General features: G+C 41.0%; 1 protein-coding gene and 1 non-coding gene across 10 annotated transcripts in view; one reads left to right on the top strand and one right to left on the bottom strand.

Annotated features, from left to right (window-relative positions):
- Positions 1-27,117, bottom strand: part of TLE4 (TLE family member 4, transcriptional corepressor) — a 125,515-nt gene that overhangs the window by 21,017 nt on the left and 77,381 nt on the right. For 4 of the 9 annotated variants that reach the window (XM_034773528.1, XM_034773529.1, XM_034773531.1 and 1 more), the window contains one exon: positions 4,258-4,443. The exons of 4 other annotated variants lie outside the window; for them this stretch is intronic. In XM_034773528.1, the coding sequence (XP_034629419.1) occupies positions 4,258-4,443 (186 nt within the window). Of the gene's footprint in view, positions 1-4,257; positions 4,444-15,328; positions 15,365-27,117 lie in introns of all 9 variants that reach the window. One more of the 9 variants, XM_034773533.1, reaches the window with a different exon arrangement.
- LOC117879693 lies at positions 7,375-7,476 on the top strand. Its single transcript, XR_004646348.1, has one exon. It is a non-coding gene; the product is annotated as a U6 spliceosomal RNA (small nuclear RNA).

The following is a 27,117-nucleotide window of genomic DNA, read 5'->3' as shown; positions in this document are numbered from 1 at the left end:
ATATATATACTATAACCTTTTAAACCTCAACTTCCACTGAAAATTACTTGCATTACCATAAATGGATCACATAGCACAAAGGAAGAAAAACAATCTAGTAAGATCAAGCGCAAGGGCTATCCAACCTTTCCCAAGCCCTATAGCTCGGACTACCATCAGCTAGCTCTCTTGGATGGCTAACCTTGCTTGGATAAAAATTAAGTGATAATTAAATGAAACCAGTGTTAGAAATGACGACTAGAGATGATAGGACCCCCAAACCCTCCCACACAAAACTGGTAACTCTTGAAGCATTTGTGACTGTGATCATTACCTGCTATAACTCTATAACACTAACAAAAGGAGGTATTTTAAGTGAAATAATTAAAACAATAATTCCTAACAAAGTGGGAATTATGGAGATAATTGACCATCCTGAAGTATTACACAAACTGCAGTAAAAGCCAAGGATGTTCATTGCTAAGGTCAATTATGATATAATTATCTGAATGACATTACTGCTGTTATAAAATCTGTTCAAAGTATATGCGAAACAATAAAAATGGATGCAACACGCATCACAGGAAAATGACTTCAGAGGAATGCTAGCTCATTGACTGATGCTCACACTTAGGGCGGTGAAATACAAAAGCCAAAGTTAGGATTCAGACTCACTCCAGTTTGGTCCTTTTAATTTTTTAAGGGAGATGTGTAAATCAGCAACATGAAGCAACTGAAGTGTTGTAACTCCTACAGAAGACCGAGTTAAGATTGTCCATAACCAGACTTGGCTGGTTACTGACTTGGGTCAAAAGGTGGACCAGCTTCCAGTCCTCTTTAGGGGTACCAAATGCAGTACAATGCTGCACTAGTTCTAACCTTATGCCAGACAGAATGGAGTAGCAGTCACAAGAATATTCTCTCTGCCTGAAACCTTAGCAGCTAAGCCTTTGAGCGCCTGGGCTTAACTTTCCTCAGAAGTCCCAAGGCCAAACTCTCTAGCAACCCTCCTTGCCAATGAAAGAGATTAAAAAACTAGTATTTTCCAACATGGCCCTTTACTTATTTTGTGTGTGTAGAGGGGGTGGGTGGGTGAGATATTTTGATCTATTTATAGCACACTAGCTTGATCAGATTTAAGATGGGCACGTTTCCTAGGGCTGGAATTTATACTTTCCAGCTCTAGTGTAGACATACCCAAAGATGCCTCACTTCACTGAAACTGCAGTGTCACATTCATCCCCTCTCCTCAGCCTCCTGTCTCAGTTATTAGCACAGAGCCACAACAGGGTAAAGGAAAGAAATAGGGAAACAAACTGGGAGAAAAACAGCCACTGATAAAGATATATTTAAGGAAACACCAAGATACACACCAGAAAAAGGAAAACAAAATTCAGGAAGATAAAGAAGAAAAATCAAAAACAAAAAGAATAATCAATTATCCTGATTATTATTAAGGAAAATTTCATCAAAATATTTTTAAAAATTCTCCCACACAATATAGCTTCTGAGTGGTTCACAAAATTCAACCAGCATTCCTTTCAGTTTACCAGAATGCATACATATTCTCTCTCTCTCTCTCACACATACACTTTTCGTAAACGGAGAGCAGTGGTTGTTAAATTTTGCTGCTCAAGATACTGTGTAGTGTGTTTACATCTACCAGTCAAATCACCAAAGTAATCCATTGCTCAATCAAAACTCCCACCATATTGCCAAATGGTCTAAACTAGTGGAAATGCCAACCTTTTTCAGTTTATCCTTGATTCTTATTGTGACATTCCCTGCTCTGGCACCTGAAAGGCAACATTACACTCTGTTCTCTTTATCTAAGGCCTGGTCTACACTGGTGGGGGATGCGGGGGGGGGGGGACGGGATCAATCTAAATTACGCTACTTCCGCTACGTGAATAACGTAGCTGAAGTCAACGTACTTAGATCTACTCACCGCGGTGTCTTCACTGTGGTGAGTCGACTGCTGACGCTCCCCTGTCGACTCTACCTGCGCCTCTCGCCCTGGTGGAGTACCGGAGTTGACGAGAGACTGCTTGGGGGTCGATTTATCGTGTCTAGACTAGACGCGATAAATCAACCTCCGCTGGATCGATTGCTGCCCACCGATCTGGCGGGTAGTACAGACATACTCTGAGACAGATGCTTGGGGCCAGGTTCTGGACTATCAAGCTATCAGTCAAGATTACTTGCCTTTCTCTCTCACATTTTGACCGCCCAGGATCATTTCTCCATTGATCCTTTTCAGGCCCGGTCTACACTACAAAGTTAGGTCGACATAAGTTGCATCGATCTAGTTGTGCATGTCCTGCACCTAAATGGGTCTCCCACCTATGTAAATGCCCCATTACAGCAACACACTAACACCACTGCCCTAAGCGGCATTGAGCTATGGTCGATGTGCTGAGGGCAACACAGCGCGAGTGTAGACACTGAGTTACTTATGTTGACTCTAACATTCCTCCAGCAGCTGTCCCACAGTGGCCTACACAGACCAATCTAGTCACAATTGTGAACTCCACTGCCCAGGGTTCCCAGAGAACAAGCCAGCTACACACTCCAGACGTGTTCCAGCTTGGAGTAGACAAGAGATATTGGATCTCCTGGGCCTGCAAGAAGAGGCTGTGCAAACACAGCTATGGACCAGCCGTAGAGACATGGACATCTACAAGCAGGTTACACAGGAGATGCAGGAGAAGGTACTACAGGGACCAGGAGCAGTGCAACATGAAAGCAAAGGAACTGCGTCAGGCATACCAGAAGGCCAAGGAGGCTGACAGTCGACCTGGTGATGAGCTGCAGACCTACTGCTTTTACAAAGAGCTGCATGCCATACTTGGCCGAAACCCCCCACCGACCCGCAGACAACCATGAATACCTCTGAGGAGCCCAAGCCAAAGACTCCTGACATGAACAGCCATGACAAGGAGGAGGATGGGGGACATGCAAGTGGTGGGGTCTTGCTATGCCACAAGCCAGGACCTGTCTGAGACTTCACCACAGTTCAGTCAATCCCTGCAGTTGAGCACAGGTGAGGATGATGCAGGGGAAGGAACTTGAGAAACATAACTATATACTACCCAATTAGAGTGATGTACCGATGCTACTCCCAAGTTAACAGGATACAGCTATCGACTGTTTCATTAATTTATTTGTACTACAAGAGGTAGTGGTACCAAAAAGAGAGAGAGGGTTTTCTTCTTTTCATTCCCCTGTGGCAAGGGAGGGGTATGAGGAGCAGTTTATGTATATGGGGCGTCGCTTGAACCCTCCTGAGAAATCTCCATGAAACTTCCATGGACGTACTCTGCAATCCTCTCCCAAAGATTTCTAGGGATGGCCACCTTATTTCTTCTTCACGGTAGGACACCTTCCCACATGACTCGGTGATAACTTTAGTAGGCACTATCACAGTAAACAGGCTAGCAGCATATCAGCCGGGTGGCTTTGGAAGGCCAGCAGCAGCTGTGCTCTCTGTGCCTTTGTTACCCCCCCCAGGAGGAGAGATCAGCTAAAATCATCCATGCCTGTGGAAAATGGTGCCAGTATTCAGTTCCATGGCCCTATCCTCAGTTTCATGCAACCAAGAAATTCCCTCCCTATTTCCTTAATCTCTTGCAGACCATACTCCCCATGGCTCATGTTGTGAATGGCACCATGCACAAGCACTCTGCAGCAGAAGCGTCAAGAAGCACATCTTGTTTAAAATCTCAGGGGAGCAAGAGAAGGGAGTTCTGAGTCTTAACTTTCACTTAAGACTATATGGACAATCATGCCTTTGGGTGTTTTATCTGCAGCAGCTGCTGTTATGGCCTTGCAGGGTTTCCGCTCTACACCTGTGGAATGCCCGAGCCAGATAAGGAGGAGAAAGAAGAGGACTCGGGATGACATGTTCAATGAGATCCTGCAAGCCAGTGCTGCATCAGACTGTGAGCAACGGGCTTGGAGGGTGAACACTACAGACAGCCTGGAGAAGGAAAGAATGGACAGGAGGCAGGCCCAGGAGTCCCAGCAGGAAGAGGAGAGGGAGATGCACCAAGACATAATGGGGCTTCTCTGGCAGCAAAAACAGATACTGCAGACTCTTGTGGACCTACTGGTTTAACAAACACAATCCTGCCTTTCTTTTCAGTCTATGGAGAACTCTATTATAGCACCTCCCTTCACTCTGCTGAACATTCCATGTGGCATCAGGGGCCACTTCCCTACCCCTGCCACTCCACCCCGGGGGACATTAAGCACAACCACAGCTTTACATATACTGACCTGAAAGCGCCACGGTTGCTGTATGTGTAGGTAAAATGGACATGAGTGTAGTTGATGCACTCTGTGGCAAGGTGCTCTGTTGCCAAAAAAGGGGTATGCGTGCTGTCTAAAACCCCACCCCAGTTCAGGAACCTCACTGCTGCAAATCCTTCCACTTTGTCCTGCACATTGCCAAGAGGCACAATCCTGTGTAAGAGGAGACAATTAATGGCCCTGCACACTTGCATGACAACAGCCCCCACAGGGGATTTACCAACTCCAAAATGATTTCCCATTGACCAGTAGCATTCCTGTGCTTGCAAGTTTCCACAGTGATATTACGACTTGATTCTCCACTGTCAGTGCAGCTCATATTTGGGTGTGTCTGCGCTAGAGGGCTGGGACAAGCTTGACAGACAGTCCCACGAATGTGGCCTTGTGCATCAAAAGTTCTGCAGCCACAGCTCATCATCCCAAACATTACAATGCAATCCCACCAGTCAATGCTCCATTCTTGGGCCCAGAAATAGTGCTCCACCATCTGCAGCTGCTTCAATGCCACCAACAACCATAAATTGGTTCTTGCTATGCTCCGTAACAGTTGTATTCCTGCTGATTCAGTTCCTCTCATGGATCTGCACATATTGGAGGATTGTGCATCCTGTGTTTGCAATGCCTAGGACAACACTGCAAAGCTGTGGAGGCTCCATGCTTCTGTCAGAGACGGCAGACAGTGAGGAGGGCTGTGGGGGTTTGTGGTATGTTTTTAAAAAAGGTGTGAAAATTATGGGCTAAAGACGACATTATGGGATAGATACATTTGCCTGCTGGGAACTTGACTCTTTGCTCCCAGTCACCCCTGAGCAACTCATTTGTGTCCCACCGTGCATTGCCAAAACATCCCACAAGTGCGCTGGACAGTGTCAGGTAGCATGCTGGGATACCTACCCATGGTGCACCACACTTTGCATCGATACAAGCACTCCTGGTGAGTATACACCGTGCTGATACGAGAAGCAAAGTATGCACTCGCACAAGCAACATACCGTGGCAATTTTATGCCACCGTAACATGCATTGACCAAAGTTTGCCATGTAGACATGGACTGAATCTTGTTAAAAAGAGAGATCCCTTCAGTGGGATCTGAACATGTTTTTCCTTCTGCCTTTCTGTTACTTCCACTCCCCTCTGATGTAAAATTCTTTCATCCTCTCCACCATTAACCCACCCAAGGTCTCAGTCCAGTGCATTTTCCACTCATTCTATTGAATCTTGCTTTAATGACTTCCCTCAAGAACTCAGTCTGCTGTTTGATTTAAGTTGAACCCTCCTACCTTCTTCAAAATTCAAACCAACCTGCCTTTCATGTATGTGTTATCCTTATAGACTTTAGGCAGAACTGTTCCACATCAAACTGCCTTTATATTTTCAGTGGCCATTCTATAGCTTAGCTAGTGCTTCATATATGAAAGAGGTCTCTTAATTCACTGAGGTCTGTGGGCTTGTCTACCCAAGAAAGTGTTTGCCAGTAGAGCTATACCTGTATTCCTCCTAGTTTAGACACAGCTTATACCACAGAAGAATTCTTTTGACAGGGTAGTTTATACGAGTTCCCTGAATGAATTAAGTCATACTGGCAAAAGTACTGTGTTTGCTGGTATAACTGTGTCTACACCAAGGCTTTCGCTAGCATAGCTATGTTGGGTAGAAGTGGGGGGAAATCAAAATGTGTCTACACAAGGGGGATTTGGTGGAATACCTATCCAGTATTTTCTTTCTAGTACAGACAAGGCTTAAGTAAACTAATTACATATTTTCACCTTCCATTTCCCACAACTCTAGTCACTCCCTCTGTTTACCCAATCCACACCTTAATTCCCACTCAGCCGCACCCGGACTGAATCAGTGTTTGCTTCCTTTTTCTCTGTGGCTAGATTCTCAGAACTCAGATGGACTGTCTCAGTAGTTTTTAAGTGTAAAAAGCTATGAAAGCCACAGTACAAAGCTATTTCACATCACATGGCCCTGTCTGAGCTACTGGGATTGACTTAAATAATCCAAGGTTGTGATGATTATTTTTTTATACAATCTATAATTAAAAATGCAAACTTTGATGTTTTATATAGCATTTTACCCACTAATTAACTTCACTAATTGCAAAATTAATGAAGTTAATTAGTGGATAAGACTGTCACATAAAACATCAAAGTCCAGATGTTTAGTGTCTCTTTAGTGTCAGAACAACTAAACAGTCAAAGAAATCTGGAATAAAAAGAAAATGTGTACGTGCAGCAGTTAACTTTCCAAACCCCAATAGTTTCAAAATTAAAAATATCCAAAATATCAAAAGATGCTTTTTACATTGATGATCTAGTTGCTCTGGCAGCATCACTATAACATTTAACGTAATCTAATTAAATGAGAAGGAATCATCTGAAGGCATCCAAGTCTAGATCTTTAATCATAATTATAATAATGGTGATAAATTCAAAGTTAACATATCACTACTCCAGAGTCTGAATGCTACATTCATAAACTGGCTCCGTGGTAATTCCAGTCAAGTATTTCAACACTTGTACCATCTCAGTTTTGCTATAAAACTAGGCTACACAGTGGAGGTCAGAGATACCAGGCAATTTTGAAGCATACTTCTATCAGCATGGGCTGTTGCTTCTCTGGCCTCTCCTGGTGTACAAGCACACAATGGCAAGGAAAACAGGTGTTTAAAGCAATGGCTGCAGCTGCTAGCTAGCCTTTCATAGGTGGAACTTTAAAATAAATCCTTTAAAATACAGATTCCTCTGTAATCACTGACAGTGAGAGATATAACACAGGTAAGGCCTAATCCCTTACTTACACGTTGAGGGTCAAAAGATAGAAAAAAAGAACCAATGCACGTAAGTACAAGCAGTGAAGTAGTTAAGGAGCACAGCTGTGAAGCAAAGACAAAAGTCAGGTTTGGGGGAAAGGATTTCTAAGCACAGACACAAAGAGGACTGTAGCAAGGATAACAGGCATCTTTTGGTAAGGAAGGCAGTTTGAATAAAGAAATGGATGGGAGATAGAATATTAGAAAAAAAGTTGTGGAAAAATAAAAAGCTTTTCTGATCAGTTTATAGGAACTTCAAGGTTCAGCGATTACAGCTCAGCAGCATATATTTTAAAATTGGTACAACACAGAAATTAGCATGGTCCCTGTGCAAGGATGGCACACAAATTTGTGAAGCATTTCCATCAAGTCTGCTCTTGTCCACATCTGCCAGCTTGTAAATATTGAAGTTCACAGATGGCAACAGCCAAGGCCTAGTCAAACAGCCTCCATTCTAATCCATAAAGCAATTCACAGGGTCCTTTCTATATCACCCAACCCGTTTCAATTTCTTCCAATTCTAAAAGCTTCAGCACACCCTAGACTAGACCACATACTCCAAAACAAATTTGGATAGAATGAAGAGTTTCACAAGGACATGTTAGCACACAATTATAGGTTGTATGTGCAACAAAGGACGTGATACAGTGAGAGAGCCCAAGGGTGTACATGAGCTGCAAAGGATTTCTAGCCCTAATGATGTCTGAAACAATAAGCATTGTGGAGTAATAAACGCGTGAGAGCAAAGGAAGACAGACAGAACTCGACCACAAATTGCATTTCTGGTGTTTTAGAAAGAAGAAAAAATACATTCCAATATCAAGAATTAGTCTGTATGAGAGCAACCCCAACACAGAAAATACCAACAGTTACTTTGACCTAAAACAGACAGACCAAAGGTCACAAAGTTATACAGATTCAAAAGAATTGAGGGTAAACATAACCATCTCTGGGAATCCGAAGAACAACACAAAAGCCAAGGAAACATCAGATCCTCTTTTCTGTTCTCAAATGTTATGGGGTTCCAGTTACTGAACTTTCATGCAATTTCCTAAGGCAGAGACTGGAGACACGTAGAGCAGCACCACCAAAATGGAAACTAAGAAAGGGGAGTATTGGGAATGAGCTAGTAAGAGGGAGAGCGATCACAGGATAAGAGAAGCAGTTCAACTAGCCATAGCATTCAATACAGCAATTTAATTGTAGACTCACCACCATGAAAGACAGAAAGAATGATAGCCATCAGCCTGTCTTACTGGCTCTGAATTCTGCAACTCAGGAGCAAAGCACTTACTATCTTTAGGCATTCTTCAAAAAAAAAGTGAGGACTGACAAAACAATTCCAAAGCCCAGCATGGTTCAAGGATGCTAGTGGTAAATGCATTTTTACGGCAATTGAAGTTAGACAAAACACACAATTTTAGAATAGTAGGAAAATGCTAAAAAGAGAATGTTTTATACTATCAGAAAAAGCAATTAAATGCTTATTTGAAACCTTAACATATAAAGAACCAATATGTAAGAAACATTTATAATAAGTATTGAGGAATCCCTTTGAAAAATAATCAATCTTTTGGTTAGAGCTATCTTAAAAAAAAGACCTAAGCACAGTAAAATACTTACAATTTAATTTCGGTTTGTACATTATACAGCAAAAAACAAGCGGAATGTGCAATATAAGGTCTCAAGCAACTAGGGGTCGTAAAAATCACATCAGAATTAGGAATAGAGGTTATTAGACAGAAAACAAAGTCTGTGCCAAAGGTTTCAAAGCAAAAATGACCAAGCTGTACACTCAGGGGACAGTTAAGTGGATTCTCTTTTTCCTGTAGATTGGTACTAGCAACATCCTCCAGGGATGAGAACTCCCTATTTGACTCCAGGCTTTGATCAGGAGATAACCAGGCACTAATTAGCTTTCTTTTGTTTCAAAACCACACAGCTCATTTCTGAAGGCAGACTCACGAGGAGTTGCTTTTAATTTCTCTCAGCGTGCATTCTAAACAATAATACTTTGCTTCCCTTCCCCCCTTTTCAGTTCCTTGAAACTGGCTTTTTCTTTTTAAACTCAGCTTGGATTCATGGGGATGGGGGTGGGAAGCATCTGGTCTCAGTTTTCAAATTTGTGGCTCTCATCCCTTACACTCTTGGGGCAGCTAAGCTGCTTGGGGCAAAAACCTTGATTTTCTGTCTGTTAAGTATCTTTATTGCTATATAAATAATAAAAACAACAATTAGCGTGATCTGCTGAAGAAATGATTTGGGACAATCAAAATTATATTAATAGTTTTACCAGCGCAGTTGTGCTGATGCAAGTTTGTAGTGTAGATCTACCCTTACACTATTTGGGCAGCCATCTTTTAAAGCTGAACACTCAATGAATTCATTAACTAATCATTGCATTAATTGGGTGCTAAAAATATGAACAGGAGGTATTGAGCAAGGCTGAAATCCGGATCTCTGTTATTTGTATGCAACATACTGAAATATTGCCAAGAAAGTAATCTTTGATCACTACTGCTCTGCTTGCCAGCCCAAATAACATTCAAGCACATTACCAGTGCCTGACTTCATCTATTGCATTTTCTTAGGAATATAAAATAACTGTGTCAGAAGAGGCCCTAATTCAGTAAACGATCCCTATTCAGTGAAGCTCTCAAGCATGTGTTAAACTTTAGGCATGTGTAACTTCACTGAAGTCAAAAAGTAGCTAAAAAATCTGTGGGATTTAAGCATGTGCTTAAGTGCTTTTCTGAATTGGGGCCTGAAAGCCCAATTTGTCACAAAAAGAATTTTCCCAAGAATAGCTCTTTAAATCAAGGATTCTAGTGTATAGAGTTATGGGAGAAGAGCTCTTCCAACAGTCTTGAAGCATTACCATCCAAGTCAGGGCCCAAAGTGAATCCACTATACATACCACACCTACTTCAAAACAGCAGGTAAATAATATATAAAACAGTGCTTGTGCCAACTTTTTGATGTGCAACAGACTAACATCGAAGAATTATGCAAGAGGCAGCAGTAGCTTTTACTTTGCTGTGCCTTTCATTTTTTATATTAGACAGGTCGCTCACTTAATTTTTTAAATGTTAAAAGCATGGTCAAGTACTCACTTTAGTCTAGCTAGAAATGTTTTGATGTCAGCAATGAGCAGCCAATAAATTTTTAATTCAGGCTAGAGCAACTGAAAAACAGAACTCCATGTCTTGTACTCTCCTACATCCTGCCAAGTAGTTAAGTGTGATAACTGGCATTCATACACATGACCTTCTGTTCTACTCAAATGAGTTATCTTTAGATGCTTTGAGAAGACTATTCGCTTATTTAAGTACTTCATAATATGATCCATCTTTCCTTTTGCTTTTGTTAAGAAAAGACTGCAGTAATCCGCCTAAAACAGTGTTCTGGCAAACACTCCTAAATTATGTAATTCACCAGGTTCAACTCTGCTGTTACAATCACTTTCAAGGAAGACGGGTATAATACATTATCATTATAGTTATACAATCCTGAGTTGAATTTTCCTTGGCTGAATTCCTAACATTTTAATGCTGAAATTGATCTGTTTTAAAAACATCATGTGAAAGGTTTTTAAATACCATACATACTCAAACTCTTTATTTTAAATGGTTTAGAAATGATCTTGTATAAACAAAACAAAATAAAAAAAAGCTTCTGTTCTCTAATCTCACATTAAGTACATTTTAAACAACAACAGGCATGTTTCCAAACAAACTATTGCAGTGTACAAATTACCCAGCAGGGATAAAGATAACAATGCCTCTGGTGTGGGTTTAGTTCCTATAGCAAAGCCAGATATTTCATCTGGGTTGTCTTGGAAACCATAATGTTTCATTTATTTATTTATAAAAATGAAAGGTGTTCATTCCAGTTTGGGATGAACCCTGAGAAGCTGGCATTAACAAGTTTACTTAAATGACAATTTCAGGGTGTTTCCTATTTACAAGGTAATACTGTACACTGGATTAAACAAACAGGTGGAGGTCAAAGGGCCAAGAAATATAATTAACCCAAGATACATTGATTACTGAGTTCAGATAAAGGACCCAAAAGTTACTTTTATATTGAAATGTGCTCTCCATCTTCTCAACCTACCACTCTGACCAACATGTTCAAAATTGGTGCCCAAAGTTAGGTGCCCACGCCCATACGCAGACATTTACGTCACTGACTTGATTTTCAGAAATCCTGAGTGTCCAATAATTTAGGTGACCAAATATGCATTTTAGTGTTTAATTTTAGGGTTTGGCTATGAGGGTTCAATCCAGACAAGACTGACACCATGCTGCTAGTTGGGGTAAACAAGCAGAAGAGCTGGTGAAGGTTATAATGGCTACAATGGCAGTAAGGGAGCATGGCTATAATTTGTAACACAGGTTCACAAGTAAGGGGTCTCGTTAGAACATGTGCTGCTTTGGTAGCCGTTCACGTCAAATGCACTTTTTCCTCCTATTGTTGGTAAGAGGAGTGTACTTTTCAATAGAGATCTTGCTACAGTAAGCCACGTTTTTGTCACTTCCAGCCAAGACTGGTTTACGTTCTCTACATATACCAACAGGACAGTGAAGTTAAGCAGGTACCAATATTCTCTGCTACTAAGAGGGACTTTTACACAAAACACTGCCGGTGGGTTTCCAGGTGGAATTTACGTGCTTGGTTTAAAGTTATAAAACCTTACCACAATTTGGGACCTATTAACTTTAGGGACTGTCTCATGTCCCATGTAACATCACGTTGGTTGCTCTCAGGGGTAGTTATCAAGCTACTGCCCAATGATATCAACAAGTTGAGGCCTTCTTCTCTATAAGGGTCCTTAACTGATTCCTACTTAGTTTGCTAGTGCCCAGACATGTTACCTTCTGGTCATGCTACAAACCTACAGGTTAGTACTTCTGGCCCATGTTTTGTTTGCCTACATCTAAATTAAGTAGATAGTCCTGTGAACTGCAAAAGACAAACATTTTTGCAATGGACACAAAGTTATCTTCAGCTGAACTTAAAGTAACTGAAGCCACAATTCATCTAAAATTTGACTGCCTTATATGACTCCAAACAAAGTTTCATGAAGGAAACGTACAGAATTTCTATAAATGGCAAATGAGTGTCAGACAGTCAGTTATGCAAGGCAGCGGCTATTTGTGCAAGTCTCTTTGAAAGTACATATTTTTTAAACAAACCCTTCCTATCAGGCATGTGAACAAAACAAAACCATGCAGCTGCCCAATAAATTCAAAGCTGTATTCCATAGTGCATGTGGCCACCTCAAAGATAGAACCAGACATACAAATACGTTGATTTCACAGATACAGAGCCAGTCTTCCCACTGACATTCCTTTTACTGCTGCCTTTAAATTATATGTTGTTTTTCATTGTGTTTTGTGTAAAGCACTGTTCGCACTTATAGTACTCTATACATAAAAACAAATGTAGCATGTGCATTTATCTGATTAAAATCCAATGTAAATTATATGCAAATTAGGTGCAGCCCAGAGGCTCATGGCAAATTGCCAATGAAGACCTTTTTTGCTATAAGGTTGTGTACCACAGGCGTATTCCTCTTTCCATTTTCCAACCATAATCACATTACTTTACACTTTTCCATGTTAAATTACTTAGAACACTTTCACACCTATGCTCACATTTTTACTTGGTCACTTTAGGATTCTATTCCCCACCTAACTGACACCGGAACATCTTACACTTTGATGCATCCCTTTATGATGTGAAGGAGGCCAAGACCAAACTAGATCTAAGCAGCATACCGCGTCTCTCTCTCTCCTGCTTGGACCTGTGACCATTCACCAGTATTCCCACACAAACGCAAACTCTTTACAACACTACTTGCCCCAGCTTTCAGTTTCAGACTTTCCAAGCCTATTGTTCTTCCTAGTAGACGACTGCTTTGGGCGGAATCTACAGGTCATTGGGAGAAATCTGATTAGTCTGAAAGTTTTTTTTAGTACCACTCCCTTGACTCTGTGCAGCAGACATAGGAGGAATGAATTTCATATGAAATCAGAGAATGATCCATCTGTGTTAAGAAACAGATGCAGCCCTAGAATATTTACAAGTTGTTTCACTACCTTTTCTCATTACCTAGTTTATCCAAAAATGGATTTCCCAAATGCTCTCAAGACAGAATTCTGGGCATGATATTTATTTTTGTTTGGGTGTTCACCTTTCACAGATTTCTCACTTTTTCCTCATTCAAGTTTTAAATTTGCTATGAGAACTTCTTAGGGCCACCTGGGACTCATTCAGGATATTCCCTGGAGACCCAGAGAAAATACTTTTGCAGAAGAAGCTCTATTGGGATGCACTGTGCATAATCTATTTACAGTAACATCACCACCAATTCTTCTAAACCCTCCAGCACAGGAAATGCTTGATATTGCTTCACTTTCTTTTTACATTAGTAGGATTAATCAGCAATTTGGCCTCTGATCTCACAGTGTTTAGCATGTGAGCAGACTGTTGCACCCCCTGAAGTTAGAGGGCCTCTGTGTGGACGCAGCAGTCCCCAGACATAATACATGTAGCAGAACTGGAGCCTCAGCTGCGGCAGTTGTAAAAGGCAATTTTATTCCCAAGCTCGCATATCTTCTCTTCCTTTGGAGCCACAAAAATACGAGCAGGAACAATATTACTACTGTGGCACCGGAAAAAAGTGACTATCAAAAGATCCAGATGCCCTATAAGTGCATGCAATTTTCTCCCCACACTGGGATTTTGTGATAATTGTGTGAAGGCAGGAGACAAAAATACTTTTGACAGAAAACCTTGCAAGGTTCAGCTCATGCTGGAACATCAGCTCACACCGAACATAGAGCAGTGGCAAGGAATGCCTTCAACCATCTTCAGACAGCCAGGAGACCATGCTGCCCTTTCAACTCAGGTAATGCCCCTGCCACTGTGATCTACATCTTTGACACTCCCGCCTTGAACTGTCTTTCACTCTACATGGGGTTGAGTACTATGTGAAAGCTTCAGCTCAAGCAATATGTAGCAACTCTCCGGCTGAGTGATAAAAGACCTTCAAGATCATATACCATCAGTGCTGCAGCACATGCATGCCACTGGCTCCCTGTCTGTTTCAGGATCGAATTCGAAAGTCCCAGTCCTTCAAGACCGCTTCCCTCCGCCCGTGACTCACAAGACAGGGGGACAATGCATTAAGACTCTCAGGTACAGGGCAAAGTATGCTCACACATGCTCCTAAATAGAGGCGATCAGAAGACTGAGTCTGAGGCCATGTCTAGCGATGCAAGACATAGCTCTCTTCAGAAAAGCCTTCCCAAGGGACACTATCTTCCCCCACAGCCGAGCTACAAGATAGAGTTAAGATGACAGAAAGAAGAGCAGGGACTGCTACACTGGCGGGGAGGGGATGAAATGGGCACAGCCAGGGCCACCCTCTTCCCAGCATCATGCAGGGAAACTCCCCATATACCCAAACCCTGGAGGTACCAGAAACCAGTAGTGCCTCCTCTCCCCCACCACGTGGCCCTTGTGGGAAAACTGCAGAGAAGCCAGCCAGAGATTCCAGCCAGAAGGGGGCAAAATCAGCCAAAGCCAGGACCCTTGGCAATAGAACGTTCTCTGACTTTCTCTGTCCTGCCACTGACTGGCTATTTGCTCCAGCCCTCTTCTCCCCACTCCCTCAGTCTCTCCACACCTTCCCCCTTACATACCTCCATCGCCCCCGCACCTCCTTCCAGTCCCATTTAGCGTATCCCCTCCTAACTAATCCCCTCCTTCTCCCTCAAAAAAATGTGTGACACTTGCATACCATTTGCTGCCATCACATTGCTTACTCTGCTTCTGTATTATAACCATTCCCTCCACCCCGTGGCTTGATCTACACCTAAAACTAAGGTTGACCTAGCTGTGTTGCTCATGGGTGTGAAAAACTCACACCCCATGAGACAGATTTAAGCCATCTTAAGCCCTGACATAGACACCACTAGGTGGACAGTAGAATTCTTCTCTTGACCTAGCTACCTCCTCCAAAGGGGGGAGATTTACTACAGCAACAGAAAACCCCTTCTGTCGCTGTAGCAAGCGTCTACATGACAGCCATGTAACTGCAATGTTGCCCCTGCAGCACTTGTGTAGACACAGCCTGTGTCTGTCTTGTCTATTTAGATGATAAACTCTTCAAGGCAGGGAATGACTACTACTCTGGGCCAGTATAGTACCTACCATAATGGAGTCCCATTCTTGGTTAGTCCTTCGGCACTGTCAAAATAAAAATAATGAATGTCAAATGAGAGAGAGAGAGAAAAAAAAAGTAGGAGTAGTGAAAGTTCTGAGACAGGGAGAGGTAGAAAGATAAGACCCCCGCCCCGCCATCAGGTACCACAATAAGCATCCTAAATGTTTAAAAACTGCTTCCTTTCTGTCTCCTTGCTCCCTTCCTGAAAGACTAAATGCAAGATTAAATCATCTTACAGAAGGACATCCACTTCCCCCTGTGCTCAATCATTCTCAATCACATGATGATGTCCAGTAACCTGCATTGATAATTCCCCATGAATAAAATGCCAACATTATCATCCAAAGCTATGTTGTTGACATGCTTTTGCTATTTCACTAAAAATACCATTAATTTTCTGGCTTCACAACAGCTGAGCTACTCCGTATTTGAATATACAAAAGAGTATTTTGTTTAAACCAAATTAAAAGCGTTCCAGTAAATGACTTCAATTTTGCTAGCTATACTATTTCAGTGTATACAGTTCTATTTAATCCTCCAACCTCCCCAATTCCACCCACCTTTCCCCTGTTTTACATTTAATCCTTTCATGCAAGGAACTGGATTTGCCCAGTAAAACCACCCCAGCCACAAATAGATGCTCCAAAAATTACCTACTGCCAAAGAGTTAAGGCACTGGTGATAGTGCCTCCACTATGCTTTATTCATCTTTATTTGCCAAAACATGTTTAACAGAAATTGAAATTGGAAAGGGGGGGAGCACAAACACTAAATACACCTTCCATTTCCTATCCAGATAAGTGTCCACATTCCCCATTTAAGTCAGAACGAAAACCAGCATTACTGCCAAGCCCTCCTGGCATCTCACCACTTTATTTGTTCCCATTTGTATCTAATGCTTTTGTCAACAGTTCAACAAAAGTCAAAGCAAACAACCCACTACAAACACTGGGGGTAACAGCAACAAGCATGAATCCTTCACAATTATCCAACCCAGCTGCTCAGTGCCTGTCCAGGCTGCTTTCATTTACAACAATGTCAACAAAAGGCTGAAACCCAATAACTAGGTGGGTCAATACTACCACTGTAAACCCTCTGGAGAAGGAAATGCTGTTCTGCTTTACAGCTTCAGCAAACATGCAGAATAATTCAGTCAGATAGACAAGTGCTTGTCTAATCATTTGTTGTGTGAATTATTCAAGGCTTTCCACATAAACTACTAAATGATGTCTCTTCAAATATTTCTGAGGAACTACTGGCTGTCTCGTTGTAGAGAAGGAAACAGACAAGCTCTGACATAGCAGAGGACAGTAGTCACCTATGACCTTAAAAAGCTTAATGTTCAGTAGATTCGGTGCTTTTGTGCCCAGTGCTCCTGGCACAATTACTGTATAGAGGGTGAGGGGTTTTGCACCGTGTAAAACAGAGTTCTGGCTACGCATGCCTGTGAATTTATTAATCCCAATGTATTATTCATTTACACACAAACATACACATACTATTAAGGTTGTAACACAAGTGTAAATTGTACAGACTGATCTCCATGGATTATTTAAAACTAGGTACAAGTCCTAAAGAACATAGGCACACAGCAGGCATGCATGAGTTTATTCCCAGCTCTGCCTCTGACTTAGTGCATTTTCTCTGGCAAGTCACCTGTGTGTTTCAGCAAGATGGGTATTAAATGTACTTGTCTCACGGTGTTTTCATGAAGATTAATGTTTGTACAGCTCTTTGAACATGTAAACCCTAGTCAAAAACTAGGTGATAGGTAAGTGCTAAATATTACTTTTTCCACCACAATTCTCTCCCTACTTTGTGCACAGGAAGCAGCAGCCAACTTCAGATGTTAATTTCCTTGTTTTCGTTGGCTGTGGCTACAACTTCATTATGTCGTCAATACAATATTTTAAAATACTTTTTAAAAAAAAAACAGGATCGGGTAGTTAACAAAAGTTTGTGCTTGTTTTGCTTTAATCACATTATTGGCAGGAGTAATACTATGCATATACAACACTGTTTTTTTCTAAGAACAGTTTACACAGACGTCTCAGTTTAGAGTTGGTGAGAGACATAATTTGAGCTAGAACACAGTATCAAAAACACTTATGAATATTTTATTTTTGACATCTACAGTAGTAGTGGTGCAAGCTAAGTAGGTAGTTTTCCTAAAGAGACTATCCGGTTGTTTTAAATTTTAACAAAATGGTAACAGCAATTCTTCTGACCATATTTCACATTAAACTGCACATTTTTGTCTTTATAATTAAGGATCACATCACAATTTTCTTAGTGGGGTGTTAATCTCATTGTATTGGCCAAATTCTAACCAACATATTTCTGTTCATAGACATATCATAGATTCCAAGACTGGAAGGAACCACTGTGATCCAATCTGACCTTCTGTATAACACAGGCCATAGAATTTCCACACACTAATTCCCAGAGTATATCATCTAGAAAAACATCCAATCTTGATTTAAAAATTGTCTGTGGTGGATAATCTACCACAACCCTTGGTAAATTTCCAGCCTGAATTTGTCTAGCTTCAACTTCCAGACACCGAATCATGTTATACCTTTGTCTGCTTAGAAGAGCCCATGATTACAGTCTGTAAGTATCTACACGGGAAACAGGTATCTAATAAAGTCACCACTTAACTTTCTCTTCTTAAGCTAACTAGATTGAACTCTGAGTCTACCACTATAAGGCATGTTTTGTAATCCTTTAATCATTCTTGTAGGTCTTTTCTGAACCTTCTCCAATTTGTGAACATCCTTCTTCAACTGTCAGGTTTCAGAGTAGCAGCCGTGTTAGTCTGTATCCGCAAAAAGAACAGCAGTACTTGTGGCACCTTAGAGACTAACAAATTTATTAGAGCATAAGCTTTCGTGGACTACAGCCCACTTCTTCGGATGCATATAGAGTGGAACATATATTGAGGAGATATATATATACACACATACAGAGAGCATGAATAGGTGGGAGTTGTCTTACCAACTCTGAGAGGCCAATTAAGTAAGAGAAAAAATTTTTTTGAAGTGATAATCAAGCTAGCCCAGTACAGACAGTTTGTTAAGAAGTGTGAATACTTACAAGGGAAGATAGATTCAATGTTTGTAATGGCTCAGCCATTCCCAGTCCTTATTCAATCCTAAATTGATTGTATCTAGTTTGCATATCAATTCCAGCTCAGCAGTCTCTTGTTGGAGTCTGTTTTTGAAGTTTTTCTGTTGTAAAATAGCCCCCCGCAGGTCTGTCATTGAATGACCAGACAGGTTAAAGTGTTCTCCCACTGGTTTTTGACTTAGAACAACGCTTCCTTAGCTCTCGTTCCCTAATGCCCCTACTCTACTTGCGCTACATTGATGACATCTTCATCACCTGGACCCATGGAAAAGAAGCCCTTGATGAATTCCACCATGATTTCAATAATTTCCATCCCACTATCAACCTCAGCCTAGATCAATCCACACAGGCGGTCCATTTCCTGGACACTACTGTGCTAATAAGCGATGGTCGCATAAATATCACCCTATACCGGACACCTACTGACCGCTACACTTACCTACATGCCTCCAGCTTCCATCCAGGACACATCACATGATCCATTGTCTACAGCCAACCTCTAAGATATAACCGCATTTGCTCCAATCCCTTTGATAGAGATCTTGTAGGTGCTTGTCTCTGTCTAGCAGTCTTAAAACTACAATACGCACCTGCTGAAGTGAAAAAACAAATTGACAGAGCCAGACGAGTACCCAGAAGTCACCTCCTAAAAGACAGGCCCCACAAAGAAAATAACAGAACACCACTAGCTGTCACCTTCAGCCCCCAACTAAAACCTCTCCAACGCATCATCAAAGATCTACAACCTATCCTGAAAGATGATCCCTCACTCTCACAGATCTTGGGAGACAGACCTGTCCTTGCTTACAGACAACCCCCCAACCTAAAGCAAATACTCACCAGCAACCACGCATGACTGAACAAAAACACTGACCCAGAAACCTATCCTTGTAAGAAAGCCCGATGCCAACTCTGTCCACATATCTATTCAAGTGACATCATCATAGGACCTAATCACACCAGCTATACCATCAGGGGCTCGTTCACCTGCACATCTACCAATGTGATATATGCCATCATGTGCCAGCAATGCCCCTCTGCCATGTACATTGGCCAAACCGGACAGTCTCTACACAAAAGAATTAATGGACACAAATCTGACATCAGGAATCATAATACTCAAAAACCAGTGGGAGAACACTTTAACCTGTCTGGTCATTCAATGACAGACCTGCGGGTAGCTATTTTACAACAGAAAAACTTCAAAAACAGACTCCAATGAGAGACTGCTGAGCTGGAATTGATATGCAAACTAGATACAATCAATTTAGGATTGAATAAGGACTGGGAATGGCTGAGCCATTACAAACATTGAATCTATCTCCCCTTGTAAGTATTCTCACACTTCTTATCAAACTGTCTGTACTGGGCTAACTTGATTATCACTTCAAAAGTTTTTTTTCCCCTCTTACTTACCTCTCAGAGTTGGTAAGACAACTCCCACCTGTTCATGCTCTCCGTATATGTGTATATATATCTCCTCAATATATGTTCCACTCTATATGCATCCGAAGAAGTGGGCTGTAGCCCACGGAAGCTTATGCTCTAATAAATTTGTTAGTCTCTAAGGTGCCACAAGTACTCCTGTTCTTTCTTCAGTTGTGGGTATCAGAACCAGACAGTATTTCAGCAGAAGTCACACTTGTGCCAAATACAGAGATAAAATAACCTCTCTACTGCTACTCGAGAGTCACCTGTTTATGCATTCCCTTTTGACTACAGTGTCACATTGGGATGGCCCCCAAATTTTTTTTTAAAAGTCACTGCTTCCCAGGATAGAATCCCCCATGCTGTAGGTATGGCCTACATTCCTTGTTCCCAGATGTATACATTTACATTTAGCCCTATTAAAAAGTACATTTGCTTGCATCCTATTCACCAAGAGATCCAACTTGCTCTGAATCAGTGACCTGTCCTCTTCACTGTTTACCACTCCCCCAATTTTTGTGTCATCTGCAAATTTTATCAGTGATGATTTTATATTTACTTCCAGGACATTGATAAACTAGCATAGGGCCAAGACCATTCTGTTAGGGACTCCGCTGGAAACACACCCACTTGATGATGATTTCCCATTTACAATGACATTTTGACACCTGACAATTAGCCAGCTTTTAATCCATTTGATATGTGCTGTGTTAATTTTATATTGTTCGAGTTTTTTTAAAAATCAAAATGTAGTGAAGTCTAAATATGTCAACTGTCAACCAAACTTGTAATCTCTTTAAAAAAAGATATCAAATCAGTTTGATAACATTTATTTTCTATAAACCAATGCTGATTTGCATTAATTACATTACCATCCTTTAATTCTTTAGTAAATCGAGTTTCATATCAGCCGCTTCATTATCTTGCCTGGGATCAATGTCAGACTGTCAGACTGACAGGTGTATATTACCTGGGTCATCCCATTTACTCTTTTCTACCTATCTCAGTTACCCTGGTGGCAGGTAGGAAAACTTCCTGCAATATCCTTGGGAATCCATATTTTATTAAGTGTATGAATGGTTTAAATATTGTGGGCCAGGGACTGTATGTACTTCACTGGGGGAGGGTTACCACAGCTCCTCCAGGAAATGAAAACACTACAGGATGATTAAGACAAATCACTCAGATTATAACACCTCCAGAGAGGTACCACCTCCCAGGAAGGCTCACAAATTCTGGTTCAAACTGGATTCTCCAGAGATCAAACAGACAAAGAAATAACTTTTGGATAAACAGACCAAGCTTAAACAGACTTGCAGCCTTCGTTCTGGTTCCTGAGCCAAAGGCTGATATGAACTTGTAACCACAGGGAAAACCCAGTTGTGGGGTTTAAAGGACTGTCACATACCAGAGGCCTGTTCTGGAGTTTGGGGTGACTGCTGGTAAGTTTTGTAACCTGTGTGTAGGTTCTTCTATTGTTTTTTATGCTTGCTCTATAATGCTTTTACCTTAAGAATAAATGTGCTCGCTTAGAAGACCCTGTGTGGTAACTTGTAACTGCCAGCAATATGCTGGCTTAGTCCTTGGGGAGGGAGCAAAACGCAAGCGCTGGCCTTTTAGGCAGACTGGCTTGCTGGAGATATCACAGTGTTGATCAGGGAGCTGTGTAACCTTAAAAACCCCACCCAGAAGAGTGTAAGATGCGGGTCTCTGCCCAGAAGTGGTGAGGGCTGGGAGCTGGAAACCTTTAAGTGGGTACCCTCCAGGGGAAATACAGGTGCAGTTACTTTGAATCTGTAACAACCCTTTCAATTCCAACTGGCTAAAGTACATTGGTCTGTTCAGCAGCTTCAGCATTCTAGCCTAGAGGTGGCTACAGCAATTCCTAGATTTTTAGGCCCTAATCCTTCCAGGTGAGCTGCTTGGGTGGACTCTCACCCCACCTTTTGGAGCCTTACTGAAGTCAATGGGAATCCAGATGTTCACAAAGTTAAATACATACATCAGTGTCTGCAGGATCAGCGCCTTAGTTTGTGCAGTCTGTCAGTAATTTCTGTAAACCGTTTTAGGGGCCATTTGGATGAAAGGCAGTTTATAGATACAAGGTTATTTCATAGCCTGAAAAGCATGTGAAATCAAACAATGTTGAGAGGGGAAAGGCAAAGATGTTTGTAGGCTGAATAAACTGCACAGTTTGGTGTTAAATACCCTGAATAAAACAGGGAAGAGGGGTATGTTTTTTTAAAAACTTACATTTTCTCCCCACTGCTGGTCCCATCAACTGATGGACTAAAGGGCTGAACACCTGAGTGCTATGTTCAGCATACACCACTGCTGGGGATAGCACAGCTATCACAGAACCCTTGATGGAGCAGAGAGCTGTCCTACAGAAAGCCCATTATTTTATTTTATTTTATTTTCCCTTTCCAACACTGGTAAGGCTTATACCATAGAGTGCTTCTCACAAGTCACTGAGCTGACCCTGTATAGACTGCCTTCATGCAGGTACCAATGCAGCTTATGTATACTGCTGGGCTATTTGGAATGGTTCCTTACTTCATGGGAAAGGCAGCCCAAAAGGTTTCTTTCTTCTAAAGGGCTTATTGATAATTAAGAGGCTTATTTTAAAATTACTCAGGTGCTGAATGCCTCTCTTTCCTTGCTACATAAAGCCCAGAAGCTGATAAATAGCTCACACTTTTAAAAAAAACATATTTGCAGGTTATTTTAACAACATTAGTTTTTTCAGACCTGGAGAGGAAAAAGGCGTCCAAACCAGACACTTACTTGGGGCAAAAAATAACTCTGGCTTGATATTTTAAATAAATAAACCCTGAAAAATAGTGAGGGAGGCAGTTAATAGAAACACAGCATCTACAGGTACGGATTCAACATACCTTCTGCAAGCATAGGCAAAAAAAAGAAAAAACACCATGATATTTTTATTGCAATCCATCCTCAATGATTTCCTAAATGCTGGGAGTGGAGCCTCACAGGGCATAGCTACATGCCATTTAGGTTAAAATTCGCTTAGTTAGCTGAAATTTTGCAATGATTAGTATAAAAAGAGTGGTCAACCTCTATACAGTCTCGCCATTTGGTTTTGCAATAAAGTGAGCAGAGAACTAAACAGGATGTGGCTACAATGACAAAGATTTGCATTACATGCAGTCTGTGCTAAACACAAAGCCACACTCTTACACAGACACCCCTTTCTGACTGAAAGAGTGACCCCTCCCCACCCGTCCTTCACACACCTGTGCTTCTGTGATAAGTGAACAGATTCCATCTTAGCCCCACAAGCGGAGCTTATGAAATAGGGAAATTTCAAAAGGTAGTTTCCTGTACTATTTATATAAAAAGATAAATATAGCAAAGGCAATATTATCTTTTGAAATAAAAAGGTCTTCATGTACTTTAGCTTCATTGCACTGTTTACCTTCAAGTTAAGCTACGACAGGCAGCTATGTAGTAAAGTGAACAAACCTTGCTGAAATTGCTTCCCCCCCCTTTTGCTCATAAGTACGTATTAACGAAACCTCCACAGCTGCATTCATTGCCTCTCAAGAGACAGAAAACCCAAGGTACAGCTGTGCTTGTTAATATTCGTATGCAAACATGTAGCGTCCAACTGGCTGTAATGCCTCACTTAAAAGCACCTCAGTATTCTTTGAAAGCTTGTAGCTCCAAAGGAAAGAGCGATACAGAACAATCTGTTGTCCTCTTAATGCAATTAGCAGATTAAAGCAGCATTTCACTTTCAATACTTCATTAAAATACTGATTGCATCCAGCATTAGCTGATTATATGACGTACACAGTGTTCCCCCTACAGTCCTCTCAGAGACACAGTGGAAAATGACAAGGGTAAGCCAAGCAGTTTACAAGTGAGCATCTGGTATTGACACTAGGAGCTGAACACAAAATTTGCAGTGTAGTGTGCCCAAGGGGTGGTGGAGAGGAGGAAGAAGTGAAAAAGGAACTCATAAGACTTCTAGACGCTAACTACCCTGATGCTATTGTGTTAAGTAATTTCTGTATACCGTATCTGAACACCTCCACTCACCCCATCCCCAAAAATCCCTTACTCGCTTGGATTTGAATCCTTAACATGAAGTCATGAGAAACCTCCTCTCCATTCTGTTATCAACAGATTTTTGTTTTATGTTTCCGTTCCGTGGTTTCCTTCAAACCAGCCCAATTTATTTATTTTTTGCTATAATCCAATAAGAACAAAGCAGAAGAGTGGTAAGGTCCAGTAAATTGTGATATAAACACAAGTGATTATTTCAATTTTCTCGTCAGATTATTTTTTCACGGCAGACCAACAAACCCAATAATGCCTAGATTTACTAGAAAATTTTTTATTCATTTCCCCGCTCAGCAGAAAGTAAGCTAATAACGTCCCACCGAGAGTGCTGTCAGGCTAAATCCCTCAACTACTGAAAGCACTGCCTGGATAAATCTCACTTCACTTTCCATTCTGCCAACCACTTAGGGCAGGGCCCAGGGGAACTCTTCAGCTTATCCCTCCTCACGCAATGTCACAAGCACAAGCCAGAGTGGCCCAATCAGTGCCAAGAAAAGAACAAACTAAAAAAGATTAATTCACAGATGTTCATGCATTTCACATACACTGTGCCCTATGGTCCGTTGCTAGGGCAACTGGAGACCACCAGTGTGCGCTTTATTGGCTTTATGAAGTGCGTCTCGGGGACTATAGTCCAAGAAATGCTGCATGATAATAGCGAGGCTTTTCAGAAGCCTTGTTTTGTGTTTATCCACATTTAACCCTCTGAGTATTATTAAGAACATTGCTATGCACATCTTATGCACCAAAAAAAAGAATGGGGGGGAGGGAAGGAGGAGAGGAGGAGAAAAAAATTCTCTGTTTTCAACCTAGAAAGGCTCAAAAGCACTTCCTGAGCTTCGGTTTCAGAAAGGCCCATGTTAAAAATCTGACCTATGGGCTACAAGTAAATGAACTCTTGTGTTTATACACTGTGGAACACGATGATGCCCCATCCATGACTGAGGCTTCATGGTCCTACTGCATTATAAATAAAATAAATAATAAAATCTATAGACTGACTCTGGATACCACACACTTTCTTGGCAATTTTAGATGGGGAAAAAAAAAAAAAAGCACATAGTTTTTCAACTCTATCACAAAAGCACACACTTCAAAACTTTGTGGCCCTTGTAAAAGGAAAAAAAAATCCTTTGTTCATGCAATGTTCAGTGTTACAGTGTCAGGGAGTACAACATAATCTATAAATTCACAGAAACCTAGAGCAATAAGCTATCTATGATTTGGCTACTCCGCCTCCCCCATACCTTATTTTCAATCCTTGGCTTAATCTCAGTTTATTCGCCCTGAAGAGGCCTGCAATCTGATTTTTTTCAGGGGGAGGGGGGAAAAAGAGGGGAGAAATAGGGAGATGGGGTGTGTGTGGAGGGTTGTGGGTTAAAATCATAAATGTCACAACTCTTAGAACAGCAGCACATATCAAGTGTTAATCCAAAAAAGAGAGGGGAAAAGAGAATGCTGGCAGAATAGATCAATAGAAGAAATTGCTTACATTCAGATTCACAGAAGGAACACGCAGAGACAATCATTTCCTGGGAAAAGCTAAAGCCTAATGAGAATTTACTCTGTCTCTTTTATTCAGACAACCAGCCCTTTTGTGGCAGGGGCTTCCTGACTGACAGAAACCCAGGGCCCCTTAATAGGATTTCCATATTATTTCCAACACCTGCCTAGAAGTTATTTGTTTACATTGAAGGAGGCAAGATTCTCAAATCAGACATCTGCTTCTAGTTCGGGCATATCTTAGGAAGCCATCTAGAAAGCAGCTTTGTTGCCATGGTGACATTTTTATTTTCTTCCCTTAGTTGGCTGAAAAACATTAGCATTTCCAATTTTATTTTGTTCTTCAAAAGGCCAAATGTCACTCAAGAAAACACAGAACTTTTAAAACTGCTATATAAAATAAGTCAAAGTTTATTTATTTAATTATTTAGCTTAATTAGAACAGTACTGGGAAGAGAAGATGGGGACAGGTGGTATAACTTCCTTGGAAATTCCTCTCATTGGCTGGTACTTACTGACTGAGATACTTATTCCCCCCCCCCTTCTTTGCCCCTCCCATCGCCCCCAAAAATTAACACTTTGTAATTCATGATGTACTTATGAATTCTCCATAATGGCTCACGAAAACACTTTGACTTTGGAAGACATTGGAAGAAATGGTCTAAGAAGCTGACAAGAGAAGACAGGACTTCTAACCGGAACATACTTCTGCTTCACTGTGGGAGACAATGCAGTAAGTGTAATTTAATACAAATATTAACCTACTATTAGTGCTCGATGACTTATGGTCAGATGAAATGTTAGGAAGTTTTGATTTTTTTTTCTACCACTTAGTTAGTAGCAGAAGGTGATTTCTCTCCCCTTCCTTCTTTTTATTTTTTCCTTTTAAGAAGTGTTTAGAGTTTCTGATGGATCGATTAATTTGCATTAAAATAAAGGACATTTCAAAATAACTGAGATCCATGGAGTATTTTAAGAGAATTTAAAATTAAACACTAACTGCTCAATGTAGAAAAAAAATCATGAAGATGAGGGAAATCTCTAAAATAGAAAGCAATTGACTCGCTTCTGGATATTGCTTTGATAAAGTTTAATCAATACTACCCATTTTCCCCCTTCACTTAGATTAAAAGCTATTTGAACATGAAGAAAAAAGTATGCTCTTCATTCTGGTTTTGTTGACTATGAATAAATTGTGGCAAATCTTGAATGCCAACATCTAAACACTAATTATGACTGTACACTTATATTTCAACTTCAAGGAATACAGTACAGAAAAACTTTCCCTCTCTTCTCCAAAATAGTGCATTATTGAAGATACTGTGTTCAGGAAGACCTCTCCTGCCACCTCAACAGCTCTTCACTCCAGCAAACTTCCTTTTCCTACTCTATCGTGTGAAGTCATAATTTTATATTACTAATGTTACAGTCTTTTGCCATGGAAATAATTATACATGACTGCTCAGGTTAGAAATTACAACCCATGTAAGTGTTTGCTTCCTGGGTGATATGAGCATCTGGAGAGAGAGAATATTTGAGTTACTCTAAATCACTAAATGGCAAAATAAAGCTTGATAGTGATAAGCATTGTAGGAGTTCACCCAATACATGCACTGTGGCATATTGC

Source organism: Trachemys scripta, chromosome 6 (genome assembly GCF_013100865.1).
Source record: "Trachemys scripta elegans isolate TJP31775 chromosome 6, CAS_Tse_1.0, whole genome shotgun sequence".
NCBI lineage: Eukaryota > Metazoa > Chordata > Testudines > Emydidae > Trachemys > Trachemys scripta.
The sequence above is the reverse complement of the archived record's forward strand: the minus strand, read 5'-3'. Positions and strand labels throughout refer to the sequence as shown.